Source organism: Martes martes (assembly GCF_963455335.1).
Source record: "Martes martes genome assembly, chromosome: 11".
Lineage (NCBI taxonomy): Eukaryota > Metazoa > Chordata > Mammalia > Carnivora > Mustelidae > Martes > Martes martes.
Window position 1 is genome coordinate 38,893,673 of NC_137899.1, and position 22,718 is coordinate 38,916,390.

The following is a 22,718-nucleotide window of genomic DNA, read 5'->3' on the forward strand; positions in this document are numbered from 1 at the left end:
AAGAACCCTTGATTGTATTGTCTCAGGTTATACGACGTGTGGTTTAATACATAAAAGTACCAAGTAATATGATGTACCCAGTTGATTGAAACTGAAAGAAAACTTGTACCCCTTCAGCACCTTGTATTTTCCTTGAGATACGGTGTGTTTCGACATCTTTAATAAAAGATAGTGTAGCACCAGTTTTGTTCACTTTTATAACTGACAGGAAACATTTTTACATTATTTGACATTTCTTGAGTTGATCGACAGAGTCATATATTTGGGATTTACTGGGAATAGGCATCAGAATGTGTTTTTGTTATAGTATGTCTGTGAGTGAAGCATTTAATTTCTTTTTCACTTGAAATTTATCTAAATTAGTTTCAAGAAAAGTTATGTTTAAAAGTCAAAACTACTTTATTTTTTTTTATTTCATTTGAAAGAAACTGCTTGAGGGAATCTGAGAGCATTCTGGATCATGCACATACCACCAGAACTAGAATATCTTTTTTTGAGTACTATTCTTTAGCATTGACACATGTATTTAATTTCTCATAATCTTCAAAATACCCTTTTTTCCCCCTCAGTGTATGAACTTGGCAGTGGAATGAAAATTGAAGGTTGTAGAACTTCTTTAAATCATAGAATAATGAACATAGCTTTTTGGTACAAATACAACGATATTAGGGACCATGCTTCCCCTCTTGCCCTTGATTTCCTTCTAGCAAGAGGTCGTGCTCTGTCTTTGTCTAGGTTCAGGCAAGGGGAACCTAGGAACTCTGCCTGGGATAGTGTTTGGAGCAGTGCATGTTTCAGCTGGGTCACCAGCCCAGCTACACGGACCCATGAGTAGATCTGGAGTCCTTGTTGCTCCATCTGTGTGGGCTAAGTTTTTGACAGTGTGCTATTCGCATACTGCCTGCACTCCTTATCTTTTATTTTAATTTGTTTTCCTCTGTCTCCCTCCCCCATGCTGTGCCATTTTGAAATAATGTAAAGTAAAATCTCCTGGTAGCAAAACACAATATTTAAACAAAAGGTAAAAGTTTCTTTCTGCCTTACCGACCATTCTCTTTCCTACTCCCTGGAGTAAACCGCTTTTATAGCTTATTAGGTTTTTTTTCCAGTAGATTTCATTATAATTTAAAATTCTATGTTAAAATATCTTTTTCCTGATTCATCACTTTATACAGTTGTTGATTCTCTGTTTACTCCTCTTAAAATATCAGTAAGAGAAAGGAATTTGGTATACTTTCTTTTACTTCTCTGTCTTATAGGATATGTTAGTGAAACTGTTATTTTTACTTGGTCAAATTTATAACATTTATATTCTTTTTGCAGCTATAATTAAATCTTCTGTGTTTTCTCAGTAGTTTACTTCCAGAAAAATCAACATAATAGAAATTGTATTTATTGCATCATGATTATATAAATATTATCTGCAGGACTAATTAGAGTGAATGGACTTATTAAAAAAAAAGTAATCCTTTGTCTCTACAGAAAATCAAAATCGATTGGTGTTTGGTGTTTTTTTATTTGTTGAACATTTTTTTACCTCTTTCAACTACTATAATTTCTATGTTTCCTTTTTTATATATCCCTTTGTCTTGTTTTGTTAGAGTTTTGTTACAGTTATCCCTTTCAGAATTTTTTTTTGATATGGAATATGTGGGAAGTCAATTTTTAGACTTTGAAATGATGTTAATTTAGTCCATACGCATGATTGAAAGAACTATTTTTTTTCTTAGAAAATGAAATGCATTGCTCAGTTGTCAGACAGGATCAGATGTTTTTCTCGTGAAGAGTGCCTTTTTTTTTTTTTTTAAGAAACTTTAAGAATTTTTCTCTTTTTATTTGGTGTTCTGAAATTTCACCAGTTGTGTAGGAAAGTCATCTGTGTTAGACTCTTTACTCCTAGATGATGAGACAAGAATGAGGTATTATTTAATCCTTATCTGCATGAGATGCTGTGTTACTTGTTATACCAAGAGCTTTTGAAATGTATTTGTTCTCTAGGAGCTTATTATAACAGGCAGTTAACAGGCAGGACAGTGAGATAATATGCCAGTTAAGAACACAGAGTCCATAAACAAAAGACCATCAGAAATGTTCATGCTGTGAATGGCTTGCATCTTATACCCTACAGAAACGGAAATATTGACATGTATAAGAGTGTGAATAGAAGCTGTGCACTGTTAGCTTTGACAGCATCAACTGTACAGTAATTCTAAATTAGATTTTAATAAGGTTTTTTTCACTAACGCTTTATTTTTTAGCTTTTAAAAATTGAATCATGATGGTGGTGCTAGTGATGATGGTTGTGATAACATTTTTTAGTGTTAATAAAAAATATAATAAATATAATATAAATTATATATTATAACATAAATTTATATATATAAATTGTATATATCATGTTATATATATTATATATAATATGTTATATATAATGTGTTTGTGTATTTATATAATATAAAATATAAATTATAAATATATAAATATAGTAAAAATAATGTTGATAAAAAATAAAAATATTTGAACATTTTTGGACTTTTCTATGTGTCAAGCACTGTACTAATCATTTCCCTTGCCTTTTCTTATTTGGTATTGACAAAATATTCCACAGAGGTATTATTATTTTCTCGATTTTATAGATGGGGAAATTGATGCTTTGTAAAATAAGTGGAAGAGTCAGGATTTAAACTTCAGTCCCCAGAATGCAGAGCTTGTTGCTCTTAACCACTATTACACTATACTGTCTGATAATGTAGTAACAATGGAAATTCATGGCTAGGAGGCCGATTTTTATTCATCTACTCCAGTAGCTGAGTTAATTGTACTTTTTTTCCCTAAACCTCTTTCTACCAGTTATATTTTTTTACCAAATTTATGTTATTTAAGTAAATAAACTAATGAAATGAAACAGGCTTTTGAAAATAGATGAGACAACTCATAAAAATTGGGGGATATAGGTGACTAAATGTGATTTGGCATTTGGATTGTTTTGCATTTGTCTTTAAGTTCCTACCTTATCACAGAGAAGCTGAAACTTGATATTATAAACAATTTGTGTGTGATTTGGCTCATATAAAACCAAGAAGTTAAAGCTCCACTCAAATGAGAAGATTTGGGGTCTAAATCAGAAATGGGTAAATGAAGTATGGTTATACAATTGTACTTAAAACATTCAATAGACCTGTGAACAGACATGCACACACACATAGAAATATTCTAGTTTTAACTTTGATCAGTTGACTAACTGAAAGGTCTGCTGAGCTTTAGCACAGGGTAGGCAGACTTTGTTTTTAAAGAGCCAGATAATAAATATTTTAAGCTTTGTGGGCCATCAGGTGTCACTTGCAACTGTTCAGCTCTGCCCTTGTGGTCTGAGAGCAGCTATAGACAATATGTAAGTAATTCATGTGGCTGAGTTCCAATAAAATTTTAATTAGAAACATAGGCTGTTGACTAGATTTGGCTCCTGGGCCTGATCTCTGCTCTAGAATTGAATTCATAAAGTTTAGAGATGTATTGAACATCTGTAGTGTTCTTAGTAGTGGACTCTGATTTTTGAACAGAGTGAGGACAAAGATCTGGGTAGATTCAGAGTGTTTTTAGGAGTTCTTTTCCAGACTGAACATAGTTTGAAGGACCATGTGGACATTTCATGGTATCTCACCATTGGTGGTTTAGCTTCAAAGTGTTTGAAAGTCAGGATTTCTCTGAAGAATGTTAATAAACTCTCTGCCACTGGAACAGATCTCTGATCTAAATACCCGGAATATCCAGGGGCAATGGACATACCATATAAACTTGCAAGTATAAATTTTACTTAAGCTAATTTTATAAGTTTTAGCACTCTACTGAATCATATACAAAGATGTAGTAATTGGGTAACTGATGTTTAGCATGTAATGGGATCTTGAAACTTTAAAGTGGGAAGCAACCCTTTGGATCTAGGACACTTTTGTATAGGAAACTAGTGCCCAGGAATATTAAGAGACTTACATCATATGACTCATTAGTAACAGACCAGGTAAAGATCATTAAGATGGTAATTACTTCTGTACCATGTTGCTTTTCTTTATGGCTAAATTGGTACAAAATTCTGATTTATATGCAGCCTTTCCAGGACTCATTTTATGAGTGCATATGTCCTAGATCAGCTATTTAAAAGAAGAATAATAGTTATTTTTGGATATCTTATATTTAATATCTTCTGTAGTGATGGTAAAAATGCACCCCAAAATTGTTTGCTTCATTCTATTCAGCTTGCAGATAACCTTTAGTAGCTTTTATCCTTCCATCTTAGAACTGGTAATTTTTTTTTTTTACCATAATGTAGCTTTTATTTATCCAAATGTTTATGAGTAGATCCTTTTAGCATACTTCGATTAATTGACTGAAATGACTTGAATTCATGTTTCTAAATGATGGCTAAAGCTTTCCTTGAAGGCTGTACACTTAATATATACACTCCTTAATCACATAATTTTTAAATATGTATTTTCAATTAGTAGTAAATTGTCAAAATGCAGTTGTAGATTTTGAAAGCATTTTTTTTTTAAGGAGGGAGAGAGAGGTGGGGGGGGAGAGGGAAAGAGAATCTTCAGTAGGCTCCATGCCCAGCATGGGGTCTGACACAGGACTTGACCTTAAAACCCTGAGATCATGACCTGAGCCAAAATCAAGAGTTGGATGCTTAACCGACTAAGCCACCCAGGCACCCCTTGAAAGCATTTTAAAGTCAAAATGTTTGATTTACAGATTTTATATTTAAAATATACATACTGTTGGGGCCCGTAGGTGGCTCAGATGGTTAAGCATCTGCCCTCGGTTTAGGTCATGACCCCAGGGTTCTGGGATGAGCCCACACTGGACTCCCTGCTTGGCTGGGAGCTTTCTTCTCCCTTTCCTTCTACTGATCCCCCTGCTTGTGCTCTCTCTGTCAGATAAATAAAATCTTAAAAAAAAAATACTATATATAGTATTTACTATGTTTTCATTAACTCTTAATGCATAGGAGGATATAGAGTCATTTTAACCGTAAATAATAGAAGCAGTGAAACCATCCAGACTTACGATAATTTTATAAACACTAAAGCCCATTTTTTCCAATTGAGGAGTTGAGGAAATCATTACTCTCAACTGTGAATGAGCTTAGATATATTTCTTTTTCCACCAAACTCAGAATACTCCCTTAAGAAGATAGTTACCATTTCTAACCTAGTTACTATTCCAGGTATTCTTGCCTCTCTGTATCTGTGTCTTCAGCCTTAGGTGAACTTCTGAGCCCTCTATGATAGAGGAGTGGAACTGCTTATTTCTGCTTATTTCTCTTTTCCTTTTGCTAAGGCACCTGTAGACCCAGAGTTCAGTGCAGTTCTTTCTTTTCTAGAACATGCTCTTTCTCTTTTTCTATCTCTGTCATTTTATTTGTTGAGGTAGAAAACAGGGGCTAAAGGAATGTGATGGGGAAATTTTACCCTTTTTGTTTGAATCATAAATTTGATTGAGCAATGAATCAGGCAGTGAGTTTAGTTAGTCCTGGGAATCCTGGAGAATAAGCCATAATCTCTGCTTAGGGGAACAGTCACAGGTACTCCCTTCTATCATGTAGGATGCTGGAAATTGAGCATCGTGAAACTGAATGAACAGTCAACAGGGGAAGACTTCCCAGAAAAGATGACGTTGGGATGGGCCTGAAAAGACAGACAGGCGTTTGTGAGTGGGAAGAGGAGAAAGTATGTTCTAGTTCTTATTAACGTTATATACAAGAACAGGGGTGTTAAGGTCTGGAGTTCTTAGGGGAATTGCCCATAGTCCACATGACTAAAATGTAGGCACTGAAAAGTGAAGGGGAAGTTCATTTTTCATGTCGTTGTTGAGAATCTTACATGCCGTACTAATTTGGGGCTTTATCTTTGGTTTATTGGGGGAGCCACCAAAGGCTGTAAAGCAGTGGATTAATATGAATTTATTTCTGCTTTAATTAAGGAGCTGCAAACTCAGATGTCTGTAGGAACCAGGCAGGTAACTTACACAAAGTTGTCAGATGTGAGATAGCAGAAAATGGTCAGGCCCCCACAGGACTCATCAGGCCTTGCCTGAAGCCTTTCATGTATGAGCTAGAGGAAAAACTGTCTGCCAGGTCAAACGGAATATTGAGACCCCTGCTCAGACCTATCCCTGAGAGCTTTTTGGAGGATGTTGTACAATGTTTGGTATATAGTAGGTTGATGGTGTTTGTCAAATAAACGAATGATGGATTGAAGGGTGGGTGTGGGTATTATGTGCAGAGATTCATTAGGAAACCTTTAAGATAATTCCAGCAAAAGGTGATAATGCTAGAGTTAGTTCACACAATTGAGAAAGGAGAAGCATAGGCGGATATGAGAAATATTGAAATGGTAGAAGTAGCATTCACTTATCAGATAATGCATGAAAAGAGGGAAGAATTAAAGATGACCTAGAGATTTCCAGCTTAGATTGAATGGGTGGGGCTGACATGAATCAAAAGAGAGAGAATGTGGGAGAAAGAACAATTGCAGGAGAAGATACTGATTTGGGGGGAATGTGGGGGATTTGAGGAACTTTTAAAATTCTTTCTAAGTGCCAAGGTACTTATCATGACATTCATTTTTGGTGTATTATTTTGGGGCCTTTAAGTCTCATTTTCATTTATTCATTCATTCATTCATTTATTATTCTTTGAACAGAAATTATCCCAGAATCTTTTTTTTTTTTTTTTTTTAAAGGAGAAGCTCAGTCTTGCCTACAAGTATTCCCTTAACCTATGTCTGTAGCTGTGGCTATTTTTCAGGCGTAAATCCTGGTTAGAGACCTTAATTTTTCCAATAAGATATCAAACCTATATTGTTGATCGTCAAAGTCCATAGTTGTGCTCACTCTCAGTTTTTACTAGAGTAATCTCCAGTGATACATTTTCATTGCTGTAGTATTTCATCATCTAAATATATCATACTTTACCCATTTAATTATTCATAGACAGTTGTGTTGCTCTAAGTTTTGCCTGTTACAAGTAGCGCTGCAAAGTTTGTGTATGCATTTCTGTAAGATATGTGTCTAGGACTCCTGGAATACAAAGTAAATGGATATTGAGTTTCAGCAGATATTACAGCCTTTCAAAAAGATTGTATCAATTTCCCCTTCCTCCAACATTGAATTCAGTGTTCATTTGTTCTGCATCCTTGCCAACATTTGTTGATGTTATTTTTTTTAATTTGTAAAAAATATTTTTAGCCATTCTGGTTGTTTGTTATGTTGTCTTATTGTAGTTTGAGTTGCATTTTCTAAATGCCTACTTGGGGGTGCCTGTTGTATGTTAATTGTCCAGTCAGCTATCTCCTTTGTCAAGTATCTGTTCAAGCCTTTTGCCCTTTATTTTTATTCTTGTTCTCTTGATCAGTTTATGATCAAGAGATTGATTGAACCATGCTGTCTTATTGATATGACTTTATAACCTTTACCTATTTTAGTGTATCTCCTCCAACACTGTTTTTCAAGATATTCCTGCCTATTCTTAATCATTTGAGTTTCCACATAAATTTTAGAAGCAGCTTTACAGTTTCCATACACCCAAAGAAAGAAAAACAAAAGAAAGAAAAACCTGCTAGAATTTTAATTAAAATTTCATTTATTCTAGAAAATCATTTTTGGTGAGAACTGGTATCTTAATGATATTGTAGGTTTTAGTTTGTTTCCACAGTAGATATCTTCATGTATTTCAGTCTTCTGTATTTTAGCTCAGTTTTGAATTTGCCTATTTCTTATTAGATATTTTCCTAGGTATTTGGTTTTTTGAAATGATATTTTAAAAATTTTCATTGTCTAATTCTTTGTTCCTAGTACATAGAAATTGATTTTACTTTTAAAATTTTACTTTTTATCTATACTATACATTTTAATCTTTAAAACTTGTTATTAATTTTGAATTGTTGAATTCTTAGTTTTTAATCTATCAACTCTTTAGGAGTTTCTACCTATACAGTTCTGTTGCTGCTAGTTAAGACTCTCTTATTTTTCTCTACTTTTTATTTTTCTGGCTTTATTGCACTGTCTGTAGAATCAGCATATCTTACTGCTCATACTATTCATCTGTGAATTTATGAATTATTTATTTAGCTAGTGTTTACTTATTGAGCACTTAGTTTGTCTCTTTTAAAGATGATCACATCTAACTTTTATTTGACAGTGAATTGAATTCAAAACTTCAAGATACTTTAGAACAAATTGAGGTAAGAAGGATTACATCGTAAGTTAAGTGGTTTTCTCTTTTCAGAGGTTTTTGACTAGTTCATATACATCTTATGTTTTGATTTTTGTGTGGATTACTGGTGTTCTAGATCACAACACTTTGTTTTTTTTATTTGGGATATCTGTGCATGGTTGAGTTAATGTTAATCTACTTGTAAACTCAATAATACTTTTGGCTTTATTATTGAGTTTCATTACTTATTATATTTACTATTTATTATTGGTTTTATTATTATCTTTATGGGATCTGAAAATATTTTGTATCTGAAGATACCATATCCAGAAAGATCCCAAAACTGTTAGTCATAGATACGTTTTTATGTAAATTATAACCAAAATATTTACCATTTATTAATTACTTTTTTATTATTAACTTTTTTACTTCAGTGAGTTAATTTATATAAGAATAATTATTGGCTTATGAACTCTCCTAAATTCCTAACCCTTACAATATTTCATACAGTTCATCAAAAATATAGAAATGGAAAGGAAAAGATATGTCATTATGAGCAGGAAGTCTTGCTTTTCCTCCTGCATTTATTTAGAGTTCATCTCTTACCTTGGTAATCTTTGCAAAGCAGGCTATTCATTTTAATAAATGTAATAAGAATTATTTGTTAATTTCTGGTATTTTATTTTTTCATTTTCCTGATGAGAGTACTTAAAAAGATTGAGGCTGGACTTTCAAACAACTTTTGTGACAGTAGGTTTTCATCAAAAATGCAGTCATTTACTAATTGTAAGAATGGTAATTTATTTGATAAACATAAAGATAATGCTTTGAAAATCCTGTAAGTAAATAATCTCTTGAATATTGAGGACTTAACTTTTGAAAGCTCAGTATTTCTTTACTCTCAATATACAATATTATTCGGTACTTAGGTAGACAATCATTATTTTGAAACGAAATCACTGAAATAGAAATCCTTAAACAAAGTTGGTGCATTTATATATAAAAGTACATAGCTTGAGCTATGTTCTTTTAAGGTCAATGTAGTTTTGTTGAGAATTACTTTTTCAGTGATTATAGAAGGACTGTTACTATTTTTTAATAGTTCTACAAATTCAGTTTATATAATTGTAAGATTTTAGCAGATCCTTGGGGAAACAAAGTAAAAATAAATAAAATTCTTTTAGTAACTATTATACTTATTTTGTGACCCTTGAAGCACTAGGCATGGGTCTTTAGATTACTCATATATTAATGGCATCTTAGTAAACTTGATTACAGTTGGTAATACATGAGAATTACAATCTATTTGTATTTTTTATTTAAATTTGTTTTGACTATTAAATTTAGTGTCATAAGTAAGTGTCTTTAGATATTAATTAAAAATGGAAAGTTTGTCTTAATACTTTCTTCTCGTTGCCTTGAAAACAGAATTCCTTGACTGCCTATTGCCTCTTGTTTTAATTCCATAGGAACAGTTGGATGTTGCTCTTTCCAAAATCTGCAAGAATTTTGACATTAACCATTACACCAAGGTTCAGCAGGCTTATCGACTTCTTGGAAAAACACAGGTTAGTTTTGAAAGAATGTTTACTTTCTTCTTAATCAGGAATCTATTGAACTTTACGAATGCTTAAGTCTGAATATTACTAATGTAGTGTCCTTAAAAAGTTTCATTTAACAAAGTAAATTTTTATGCCATATGAATATAGGTTCACATAGGCTCAGTGTATGGAGTGTGATTAAAAAATGACAGAAATTTGTTTTGAGCTATGAAGTGTTTGTCAGGCTTAGTATTTGCACACTTTTATGTAGTTTTTCTTTACAAGTGTTGTTATAAGATAATTCAGTTGGAAGGGATGTGTAGTCTTTTACTTTAGCTCTTGATCCTGAATGAGAATTTCTTAATGTGGAGCTTCATGGTTCTGAGATGGGCCAGGCTGTTTCCCTCAAAGTGGTATGTAAACTTTTGTGAAGTATGTTTATCTGAAAACAGCTCCATTTTATTTATCAGATTTTTCAAAGGATTCTCTTGCTCTCCGAATGATGTCACTACTTCCATGGTTTTACATTCTTTTACTGCTCAAGGGCTTCCTTGAAAAATTTGCAACAAGGGTCACTGTTTGAAAAGTTAATTGTACCTTCTGCTTGTACATTTATCTATAAAACAGCTAAAAGTGATAGATGTAAATGTTTTCTTCCCTTTAATGGTCTCCTGTCTTAGAAGGAGATCTAAGAATTTACCAAACCATTGAAACTCTGTTTACATTTTAAAGTCTGAATAAAGAAATTTGGTTGTTTACTATACTTAATTTGCATGTCTTAAGCTACCAAGGAGAAATTACAAGATGATAGACACTTGGTAATTTTGGACATGTTTAAAGACCTTTGAAGATATGATTATAACTTCTAATTACCCTTATTAGACTAATTATTTTACTCCTTAAATATTTAGTAGCCCCTAATGTGTGCATTGCTCCAGGCACCTTGATATGGGCCCTCATCTATCTTATCTTCTAGTAAGGGAGGCGAACATTAAAGAAATAAGTGGACAGGGTGTTGGGTTGTAACAAGTCCCATAAAAAAAATACTTATCAGGGTAAATGGATAGAGTCATGGAAGGTCTCAGTTTATACAGGATAGTCAGGAAAGAGTTCTCTGAGAGGGTAACCATTGAGAAGCATCCTGAACAATGTAAGGGAATGCTGCCAGAGGGGATCCAAAGGTGTGATTATATATGACATGTCTAAAAAAGAGCAGGATGGATACCAATCACAAACACAAAGCAATAGAACAGTGTTCATGATGAATAATAGTGATCTTTGTGTTATATCTATAATATCTATAATCTATAAAGATTTTTTTCCTATGTTTTTCAAATCGTTTGAAATACATTTAGTTTAATAATATGAAATTATATATATATTTTTCTTTCAACAGACAGCAATGGATCAACTTCACATGCACTTCACTCAAGCCATTCATAATACTGTGTTTCAAGTTGTTCTTGGTTACGTGGAACTATGTTCAGGAAACACAGATACAAAATTCCAAAAGCTGCAATATAAGGATCTCTGTACCGTATGTAGTAACTTAATTCTGATCATATTGCCTCTCTTTTAGTTTTAAATTCATATTTCATTTTTCATAACATCTATTATTTGAAGATGCTACTGAAATAAAAAGAAATATATTTGCCAAAAGTCTTTTTTTCCTCCCATATTGTTCTTTTTCTCATAATGGAAGATTCAGTCACACAAGTGATGAGATGGTACAGATTGATGGAGTGCAGTTGCTTCTAAATGGACTCTTTATTCTGTCATAGCTTCTTTTATCCTTTTCTTTCAGGCTCTTAATTCTCTACTGTGATTGCATCTAAGCATTACTTCTAAGCAATCATCTTAGCTGGTTTCCTGTATACACGTTCCATCAGTCTTTCCATGTGTATAAATGCTGTTTCTGTCAGGATCTGTAACCAATTTCTTTTCATTCTTAAAGAAACAGAGGTCTGTAGGTAATATAACCACAGGTGAGAAGTGAACTGAGTTGGGCTCTGTTCTAGAATTGGTCCTATTGATGGATTGATGTCGGGTGTGAGGAAAAGAGAATGATGAACAACTGGGAGAACAGTGAGTGGTGTCACTTGTGTTTACAAAGAAGACTGATTTGTATTGGAGGGTCGTGAATTCTGCTTGATAACTATTAATGTTCAAGGGGACTTGTTGTGGAGGCAGTTGGACAGAAGAACTTATGGAGATGAGAACTGAAGTAATAGAGTCATCAGAATCTAATTGTACTTAAAGCCATGATACTTGATAAGAAGATTGGGGAAAGGAGTGTAAATAAAGGAGCCATGAGGCCCTTGGGCCTTGTGACATTCAGGGATTAGGTAAGGAGGAGAGACTAGAAGGGTCAGAGAAAGAAGGCAGCTAGTGGGGGAGGGGGGGACTGGGAGATGGTGGAACAGCCTACAGAAGGAAATATTTCAAGAAGAATTGACTATAAACCTATGTTACATGCTTCTGAGAGTCTGCCTATGGTGATTATTACAAAATTGATCACTTGATTTGACAATGTGGTGGTGATTGTTGACCTTGGTCTCTTTAATTCTAGTTCAAGAATGTTTTATGTCTCTCACTGGAGGCATTCTTGAATGATTTGTAACATCAACTCAGAAAATAACAGTTCTAGAAAGTAGATACCTATTTTCTACTGTAATTATGTCCAAGAATTAGTATTAAATTAAGCTACTCTTTATTCTTTAGTGAGTTTATCAAAAGTGCAGGTTATATGTTCATTGGGATCTAGAGAATCTAGGATTTTACTTGAGCTACAGTAAATATTCCAGGAGGATGTGATTATATATGATAGATGAAGGATTAAGTTAATAATGGCAGTGGATGGTTGTTAATATAGCTAAAAAATGTCTTTTTAAAATCATTTAATATATCATGAGGCCTCTTTCACAAATTTAACGATTATTAACTTAAAGTGGGATATAGTTTTATAATTCCATTTTTGAATATCCAGTTTTAAGTATAGCCATCATTTGTTAAATTTCAGTGATTTTGGGGCACCTGGGTGGCTCAGTGGGTTAAAGCCTCTGCCTTCGGCTCAGGTCATGATCCCAGGTTCCTGGGATTGAGCCCCTCATTGGGCTCTCTGCTCGGCAGGGAGCCTGCTTCCCCCTCTCTCTCTGCCTGCCTCTCTGCCTACTTGTAATCTCTGACTTGTGATCTCTGTCTGTGAAGTAAATAAATAAAATCTTTAAAAAAAAATTTCAATGATTTTGAAATGTGTTATTCTTCTTATATATATATATATATATATATATATATATATATACATATCTTATTTATATCAACCTAAGAAATTAGGTTGATAGTATATATTTTAAATTAAATATACAAGCAATCAATTTCATTTTTTTATTCAATTAGTGTTGCTGTCATGAAGAGATGATTTAAATGGTAAAGCAAGGGTCACCTGGGTGGCTCAGTCAGTTAGGCAGCTGCCTTCGGCTCAGGTCATGATCCCGGGGTCCTGGGATCAAGCTCCGCATCAGGCTTGCTGCTTAGCGGGAAACCTGCTTCTCCCTCTCCCACTCCCCCTGCTTGTGTTCCCTCACTTGCTTGCTCTCTCTCTCTCTCTCTCTCTGTGTCAAATACATACATAAAATCTTTAAAAAAAAATAGTAAAAAAAAAGAGTAAAGCAATTTATTACAAGTTAGTGATTTCTCTGTTAAGCAGAAAATGACTTTTAATAATTGAAACAAACATTTTAAGCAAATGGCTTTTGTCTTTCAATCTTCTTTGGTTAAATCTGGTGTGTGTTTGTGTATGTGGATAGTGTACTTTGTTACCATTAAACTTTTATGTGTTTTTAAAAGTCAAAGACATATTCGTGCTCCCATTTCTTGAGAAAGTCCTGTGTACATTTATGTAATACAGAGCTGAAAGTTGTACTTACAAATGTTTATGAACAAAAATTTGTGCTTAAAGTATTTACCACAGGTTTTTTTTAAATTTTTTTCATTGTTTTTCTTAAAGCTGCCTACTGAAATAGCTGTATGTATATTTAAATGATCAGATAACAAAGGGTTTATCTTTATTGATTTTATTTTGAGTTAATGCTTGTTAAAATGACTCCAAGAAACATCTGGTAATTCTTCATAAAATTATCCATCTATGTGTGATAGTAGTGAGCTATATATAATTAAATTAAGGAAACAAGTGATTTATTGGTATACTAGAGCTGAGTCATAGAAACCCCCCACCCCAGAACAGCCAGCACATATGTTATTTTTCATCGAATGCACTTGTACACTTCTGGTTTATATTCAAGGTGTGCTAAAACATTCGTTGATGGAGTTTTGAAGGGGTGAGATTGGTAGCAAATGTTGATGATGACTTCATGGAGGAATTTCTTTTGAGGAAAAGATTTAACAGAATTAGGTATGGTGGGTTCTTTATGTTGAAAGAACAGACTTAGATTTTAGAAATGAGAAAAGAGTTTAGGCATTTGGGCAGTTGGTTTTCTCTATATAATAGCAATATTTTGAAGGAAGTCCTTAATCATAGAGGTTAAATATAACATTAAAAAAATGAAATACATGAAATAGTATACTCATCAGAGCTGAGAGAGGGATGGAATTCCTGTAAATGGGAACAATTGTGTTTCCTTTAAATGGAAAGAGATTGGAAATGAAGCGATCTAATCATCTGCTTGCCCTTGTTCATAGTATTATTTTAAACCACTCATACCCATCTATTACTAAATGAACTAGAATGAAATTGAACTAAAGTTTTTTGATATCCCTTTACAAAGAAATCTGGGGCAAAATTAGCGTTCCGTTTCTGTTTACTCTGGTAAATCGAGAACTTCAGAGTTCTTAAGGACAGCAGCATCCTATCCCATTAGGAGATTTCTGCCATTTGTGTCCTTTCAGCCATTGCTCTGAGTTTAAAAGCTCAGTTGGCTTTAAGCTTTTTGAAATTATTTCGTAATTGAATGTAATTACTTTTCCTTCTTTACTAAACAGTGTTTTCTGAATGATTTAATTAGAAGCATAGTTTTTCTTTTTATAGTTTTTCAGTCTGGTTTTCCTATTTTCCTTGAATGTATTGGTGTACAGTTGTTGGATCAGTAATTTAGGCTCTTTTAAAAATGTGTACAAATTTTTTGAAGCTCAAGTAAATGGTAATTAGGAAAATTTTCAAATGAGAATTAAAACTCATTCGTTTCTGGAAAGGGCCAATGTAAAGGGGCTTAGTGGTGATTTTATTTACTTAAAAAAAGTAAGCCGGGGCGCCTGGGTGGCTCAGTGGGTTAAGCCTCTGCCTTCAGCCCAGGTCATGATCTTAGGGTCCTGGGATCGGGCCCCATATCGGGCTCTCTGCTCAGCGTGGAGCCTGCTTCCTCCTCTCTCTCTGTCTGCCTCTCTGCCTACTTGTGATCTCTCTCTCTGTGTCAAATAAATAAATAAATTAAAAAAAAAAAAAAAGTAAGCCTTGTTCATGATTGCATTTGCATCGATGTCCCCCTCCCTACATATTGATATCAGTCTATGGAGAGATTTACAGACGCCAAGTGGATGCTCTTGATTTAGTGACCTTGTAGAGGAACTTTTTGTAGGTTATTTAAAAGTTTATGAAGTATGCATCAATTAAAAAAAATTTTTTTTTTTTTTTACTATCTTTGGCAGGCTGTTGGATTTCCCAGGAAAGCTTATATTAAGATGTTAATTAGAATGTTATTGATTAATTTTATGATAATAGAGCTGGCTAAAGCTGGCTGAAATTTTCCCAACCATTTTTCAGTTTTTCATTTTCCAAATGAGCTTAATGAGTTTTGAGTTCTGTTTTTGAAATGAACTTGATAATGTAGTAGTAACTTTGGTGAAAAGTGGAGGTTTTTTTTAGAAAAAAAGCTTTTTTTAAAAAAAGATTTTATTTATTTATTTGACAAGGAGAGAGAGACAGAGAGAGCGGGAACACAAGCAGGGGGAATGGAAGAGGGAGAAGCAGGCCTCCCACTGAACAGGGAGCCCGATTTGGGCTAGATTCTACCTGGGATCATGACCTGAGCAGAAGATACCTGCTTAACTGACTGAGCCACCCAGATGCCCTGAAAAAACTTCTTGATATCATTTCAGTATGTGTTTTCTCAAAGTCTGGCCCATGGGAAGTGTTTAGTAAATGTTTCTTGCATAAATTGGATTTCCCTTTTTGTCTCTAATTGGTGTGGTGTTGACTCAGTTTAAATTTAAGTATGAGGGAAAGAAAACCAACATTGTACCCTTTTTGTGTGCCATGTGCTTCTTTTTGAGAAGATTTTATTTAAGAGAGAATGCAAGCGGAGCGGGGCGGGGGCGGGGGGCGGCGATAGGGAGGCTGTGGAATGGAGGGGCAGAGGGAGAGAATCTCAAGCAGACTCTGTGCCGAACATGGAGCCTGACCTGGGGCTTGATCTCACAACCCTGAGATCATACCTTGAGCCGAAATAAAGACTTGGACACTCAACTGACTGAGCCACCCAGGCGCCCCTATGCCATGTACTTTTTTTTTTTTTTTTTTTTTTTTAAAGATTTTATTTATTTATTTGTCAGAGAGAGTGAGCACAGGCAGACAGAGAGGCAGGCAGAGGCAGAGGGAGAAGCAGGCTCCCTGCTGAGCAAGGAGTCCAATGTGGGACTCGATCCGAGGACGCCGGGATCTGACCTGAGCCGAAGGCAGCCGCTCAACCAACTGAGCCACCCAGGCGTCCCTATGCCATGTACTTTTACAGGTACTTTATGTGCATACATCACAGAAAGACAAACTGACTGCTGGCCTAACATTCCATTCTTCTAAGCTTTAAAATTTTCTTATAAGTATTATCTCTTGATGCTGAATTCAGTGTCAGTTTTTTTGAGGGTTAGAAATATCTTTAGTAAGATCTCTCTTAAAGATATAGTTTATTGGGGCGCCTGGGTGGCTCAGTCGGTTAGGCATCTGCCTTAGGCTCCGGTCGTGATCCCGGGGTCCTGGGATTGAGTCCCGCATCAGGCTCTCTGCTCAGCGGGGAGCCTGCTTCTCCTTCCCTCTCTCTGCCTCTCTGCTACTTGTGATCTCTGTCTCTCTCTGTCAAATAAATAAATAAAATCTTAAAAAAAATATATAGTTTATTTTGATGTTCATATAGAAACCTAAAGACAAATTCCTCTTTTTGGTCAAAAGCATGTTTCTATTCCTAAATTCTCAGAGCTTTTTCTGTTATGAAGAATATACTATCTCTCATCAAACAATCATATTTTTGCTTTTCTATAGAATTAACTGCCTCTCTATCCTCTTGCTGACTGTTTTCTGACTTAAACTAGTCTTGTATTTGTATGTTCTTATATTATTTGGAGTCTTTATAGAGTTGGAATGTGGATTATATAAGTAGTTGCACAAATTAAGCAGTCATTAATTAACATGTTTACTCTTAAAAATAATACATATTTGAGGGTGCCTGGGTGGCACAGTGGGTTAAGCTGCTGCCTTCGGCTCAGGTCATGATCTCAGGGTGCTGGGATCGAGTCCCACATCGGGCTCTCTGCTCGGTGGGGAGCCTGTTTCCCTCTCTCTCTCTCTGTCTGCCTCTCTGCCTACTTGTGATCTCTGTCAAATAAATAAAATCTTTAAAAAAATATATATATATATACACACATATTTGAAATCATACAAGTAAAACACTAATTATAGAAAAATATACATAAGCAAAAAGAAAATAAAAATTAGTATTTATGCATGCAAAGCTGGTTCTTTTAATGTGTATGTAAGCAAATAGCTTTTAAAAGTAGCATTATGCTGTCCACACAGTTTTATAACATTTTTTCCCACTTTCTATGTTATAAATAATTTTTCATTTCAGTAAATATGCTACCCACATAACTTTTAATAGTTTTATAGTATTTCGGTATAAGATCCCGTGGATTAATTAACCAGTTTCCTATTCTTAGATACTTATTTTATTTCTAGCTTTTGTCATTATGAACAACACTGGAGTAAATATTCTTAAAGCTAAGTCTTTGCACACATCTTTATTTAGGATAAGTGATGAGAAATAAAATTGCATTGTCAAAGACTTTGCATTTATAGGGCTTTTGGTTCATTTTTCCAAAATTGCCTTCTAGAAAGTGTGTTCTAATTTATACTCCTCATCAGTGATGTCTGCTTTTATCCCTTTCCCTGTACACATGAATGCTGATTATTTTGTATTTATTAGCTTAATTGTCAGATACCAGAAGGTAGCATATCAAGAATAATTTATATTGTTTCTCACTCAGGCATATTTAGGATGTGAAGGAAATTAAACTGGGACATTTATTTGATTGTTGGGTTAATTTGGTTGATTTGTTGGATAGGTGAGTAGACCTTTTCTCTTATTGGAAGTTACAAATTTGAACATTTGTTCAATGAGAGAAGTCTTTTCAGTTAGAAGAGTAATACTATACATTTACTTGAGTTGCTTCCTCAGGTCAGTTTTAGAATACTCCAAACAATAAAGCTGTCAGATTTATTATCACATATTTGTACCACCAGCACTCATGTATTTTCATATATATGAATATATATTGATTTCTGTATATTTAAGATTTAAAAAACCTAGGTTTTGGTAATATTTTAAAATCCAAAACTTAATGATCAAAAGATAGGTAAGGAACAATTTTCCGTTATTTACTCTTTGGATTGTCAAGAGCTGTGAAGGGTCTGAAATTTATCCTACTTAAAAACTGACAAGCTCGCCCCTTACCCTTTCATGGATGCTGGCATAGGACACAAGACTCCATTTTCTTAATACTCTGACTTGCTAAGCATAAACCAGTTCCCTTATCATCACTCAGCATTTGTTAATCAAGTAATCGGTTCAGCTCAACAAGGATAGATTAGGTTTACAGAATTTACAACCCAGTAAGGTGTCACGTTAATTATGATCGGAGGTAGGATAAGAAAAGTTCAAACAACATAAAGTGTTATTGGGGTCAACACAGTTCTTTAAGGGATCTAAGGAAGGCAAAATTCTATCTTATTGTTAAGAGGAGCCTGCAAATTCTGAAGGTCTTGGATTTCAACAGGCGCAGTGAGTGTGGCTGGGTCCTGGGGGTTGTTAGGAAATAACCTGAGCAATGACACAAGAGGAGGAGAGCATGGGCAGGTGAAAAGGAACTATAGGTTGTCTGGCTTGGTTTAACTGGATTTTCAGTGTGCAGATTTGATTGTTTTCAGCGTTCTCTGGGACTCAGTGCTTCTGGAGTGCATGCTTCGGGCTGTAGTTATCTGGGTAGCCAGTCTTCCCTCTTTGGGTGGAAATGGAAGGGTTTCCTGGTCACTTGAAACTGGCTAAGGTGTGGCAAGGCGCCTGGGCTGCCCATGTCTGAGAACCTGTCAGTGTAATGTAGATTGCTGGGCTCTGTGTGTGTGTGTGTGTGTGTGTGTGTTGTAGGGGAGGGTTGGGAATAAATGTTAAAGAACCAACCTTTTTTAGAGCATGGCATGCATTGCCAGCAGAAACAAAAAAGAACTTACTGGTAGAAAGCCATTCTTGAGATCTGTCAAGAAACCCTATTTCATATATATATATACACACACACACACACACACATACATACACACATACATACATACACATAAATACATACACAACACACACACACACACACACACATATATATATATATATATTTTTTTTTTTTAATTTACTTGAGAGGGAGAGGGAGAAAGAGAGAGGACGAGCAGGGGCAAAGGGAGAGGGAGAAGCAGGCTCCCCACTGAGCAGAGAGCGGGCCTGAGGCCTGACATGAGGCTTGATCCCAGGACCCTCTGATCATGACCTGAGCCAAAGGCAGATGCTTAACTGACTGAGCCACCCAGCATCCCAAGAAACCCTATTTTTAATTTGATGGTTTTTTACCTTTAAATACTGCCCCCTTTTTGGTGATAATCTCAGTTTAGGGGTTCACAGCATTTTTTCAGTTGTAATTTGGAAAGGTAAATGATGTATTCTTATTATACCTGCTTTGCTTGTTTTATAGTATTAAGCTGTCTATTTGATTCAGGCCATTTAACAGCAATTCGGAAAACCTAAGAATGGTTTAAAGGAGACCCTTCTGTTTCACAATTTAGCACTTCCCAAGGAATGGTGCTACTTAGTTCCAAGGTGATAATTACTTATTACTTACTTAGTTCCAGTGGTTTAAAGGAGACCCTTCTGTTTCACAGTTTAGCACTTCACAAGCAGTTTCACAAGTGCTCGTCTCTTAGTTCCAAGTTAGCATCATTTATATCATTACAGATAAATATGATTTCGTGGGTATATGTAATTTTAGTATTAATGATAAAATGCCTGGGAAATGAGAGTGACCATTTTTTTTTTTAAACATGAAATGTTTGTGTTTTTAAATCATGAATGAATCTAGTTTGGTACAAGGAAAGTTTTGCTATAGTTTATGTGTATTATTGTCTTTGGAGAGTCAGTGTTTTTTTAAAATTTTATTTATTTTAAAAGATTTTATTCACTTATTTGAGAGAGAGACAGAAATAGTGATAAAGAGCATGAGTGGGGAGGAGAGGGAGAAGCAGACTTCCTTCTGAGCAGGGAACCCGATGTGGGGCTCGATCCCAGGACCCTGGGATCATGATCTGAGCTGAAGGCAGATGCTAACCAACTAAGCCACCAAGCTGCCCTGAGTCCTAGTGTTTAAAGCTTCAGAGAGAATGTAGGTTACATGCTTTATCCCTAGGGGTGTTTAGATAAATGAAACCATATTATAGCATCATAACCAAGTAAGTCACAAAGTTGGGTCCCAAGCCCAAACGTGTGCTGTCCACTCCACTATACTGTGCACATCTCTGGCTTCCAATGGCTATAAAGTACTGAAGCTGTTCATATTTTGTACAAGCTTGGCCCTTATTGAAGTAATTAGAGGTTGGAAAGATCTTGTAATTGCTTGGCCCAGACACTTATTTAGGTCCAGAGTTCAGCCTCCCTAGAGATGTTTTTAGCTCCTGGGCCTAGTGCCATTTGTATCTGCAGCATATTTCCTAAAGCCTTTCCCAGACAAGCAGTAGTCTTCCCACCAGCTTCTGGTGCTAGAGCGCACAAAGCTAACAGCGTTCATCTGAAGATACTGCTAACTCTTTGTTGTTTTTTGAAATCCATCTATCAGTGTGTGTATGAAGTTGGGGATGGGGGATGGCAGCGCTGGGAGTTTCGGATCCCTGTGAGGATGCCAAGACATCTGTTCCCTTTATGTTTGTCAGGATGTGATTAGAGTGCTAAATCAAAGTGAAACAAGAACAAAAAATACCTTAAGGATACTCCTTAAGAATTTTTATTTTGATGTTCTATTTTAAAAATCATCTAACTGAAATTTTTGTAGGTATTTGGTAATAGAGGTTTCTGATGAGTGTATAAGTAAGTTAATAAGTATTAAAAAGCAAAATCTGGTGTCCTCCTTTTTTTCGTATGTACCACTTACCTCTGCATTTAAGCAACTTTTAAAAGATGGCGTATTTTTTTGTTGTGTGCTTCAGATTAGAAAAGACTGCTCATATTTGTTTCATGTTCTTTGAAAATGTCCTCTAGATTCCTTTTTTTTTTTTTTTAAGATTTTATTTATTTATTTGACAGACAGAGATCACAGGTAGGCAGAGAGGCAGGTAGAGAGAGAGGAGGAAGCAGGCTCCCTGCTGAGCAGAGAGCCCGATGATGCTGATGCGGGGCTCTATCCCAGGACCTTGAGATCATGACCTGAGCTGTAGGCAGAGGCTTTAACCCACTGAGCCACCCAGGTGCCCCTGGCCTCTAGATTCTTACTTACTGTTTATAATTAAGGCAGAGATGTTGCTGGTTTTACTTAAGCTGATTTCATCCTTTTTATTTTGACCAGGTAGGTTGGTTGAGGTGGTTAAACAGCAGAAGTAGAAGGCGCAAAGTGTTATTCTTCGCCAACAGTGATGAAATAGGATATCATGTCTGTGGGTTTTTTGAAAGTGTTAAGATTTGATTAAGAAGCCTATTTTGGTGTTTGAATAGTGAAGCATAGTGGAAATGCTGTGTTGGACTTTTTACATTATAACGTCCTGATTTGTGAATATTCTCCAAATCCTGCCCCCTAGGATATTTGTTACCTTTTATAATCCTCAGAGTTACTAGACATGGATGTTATCTGTATAGAGGTAATATATTTAAAAAACTATATTACTTAAACTATTCTTTTCTGCATGTTTTTGAGATATTTCTAAAATACTATACTTTTTTTTTTTCTTTCCCACTCACCTCACAACTTTTGCGGAATGAATGGACACTACTAGCTTTTAGCTAAAGAATGGCAGTGGAGAATAGCTCTAGAGCACAGAAAAATATTTGATCATTAAATTTCTATTTCCTGTATATTCTTAGTTATTAGAACTTAAAGACATGTTGTTTTAGTTCTTTGGGGGTGTCTCACTGTGAATATTTTCAAAATGGATCAATTCAAGACTTTCATTGCTATTATTGATAAGTGACACGAACATGGTACTGGGATTACAGCACAGCACTCCCCTGCCTTAGTATTTCTGGTCTTATCCTAAATGAATCATCCCTAAATGGGGACTTGAACTGAGATGAAGTATTAGGTGTTTAGTAATTGGTGGGTGGATTAAACTAATGATGAGGTAGGCAGATCCAGGAATCTCTAACACTGTTTTATGAAAGGTGAAACTTTGGTTCCCAGTGGTTTATTGTGTAAGAGCATGTGACTGCTGAGTTGCGGAACTGGTGCTGGCTGGACCCAGGGCTTCCAACTCTTTCTCTAGACTTCTCTCTATTATGCCCTGCTGGTGTGAAGAAGGATAGATGTCTGAGGGGAAGTTTCATGGGCTGTTAATTCAGAAACTCAAATTCTCTGCTTGTTCTTTTATTTTTTGATAACTTATGCAATTATTGGTTTATTTGCCCTTTTTTTGAATTTCCTTTGTTATAGTTATGATTCACCTGTGTCCG

The 22,718-nt window shown here is 35.1% G+C and overlaps 1 protein-coding gene across 1 annotated transcript in view; it reads left to right on the top strand.

Moving 5' to 3' along the window:
• The window catches only part of VPS50 (VPS50 subunit of EARP/GARPII complex), a 96,406-nt gene that overhangs the window by 28,712 nt on the left and 44,976 nt on the right, over positions 1 to 22,718 (top strand). Inside the window, exons 10-12 of the mRNA XM_080817965.1 lie at positions 8,198 to 8,240; positions 9,682 to 9,780; positions 11,150 to 11,290. Coding sequence (XP_080674091.1) covers positions 8,198 to 8,240; positions 9,682 to 9,780; positions 11,150 to 11,290 — 283 coding nt within the window. The remainder of the gene's footprint in view (positions 1 to 8,197; positions 8,241 to 9,681; positions 9,781 to 11,149; positions 11,291 to 22,718) is intronic.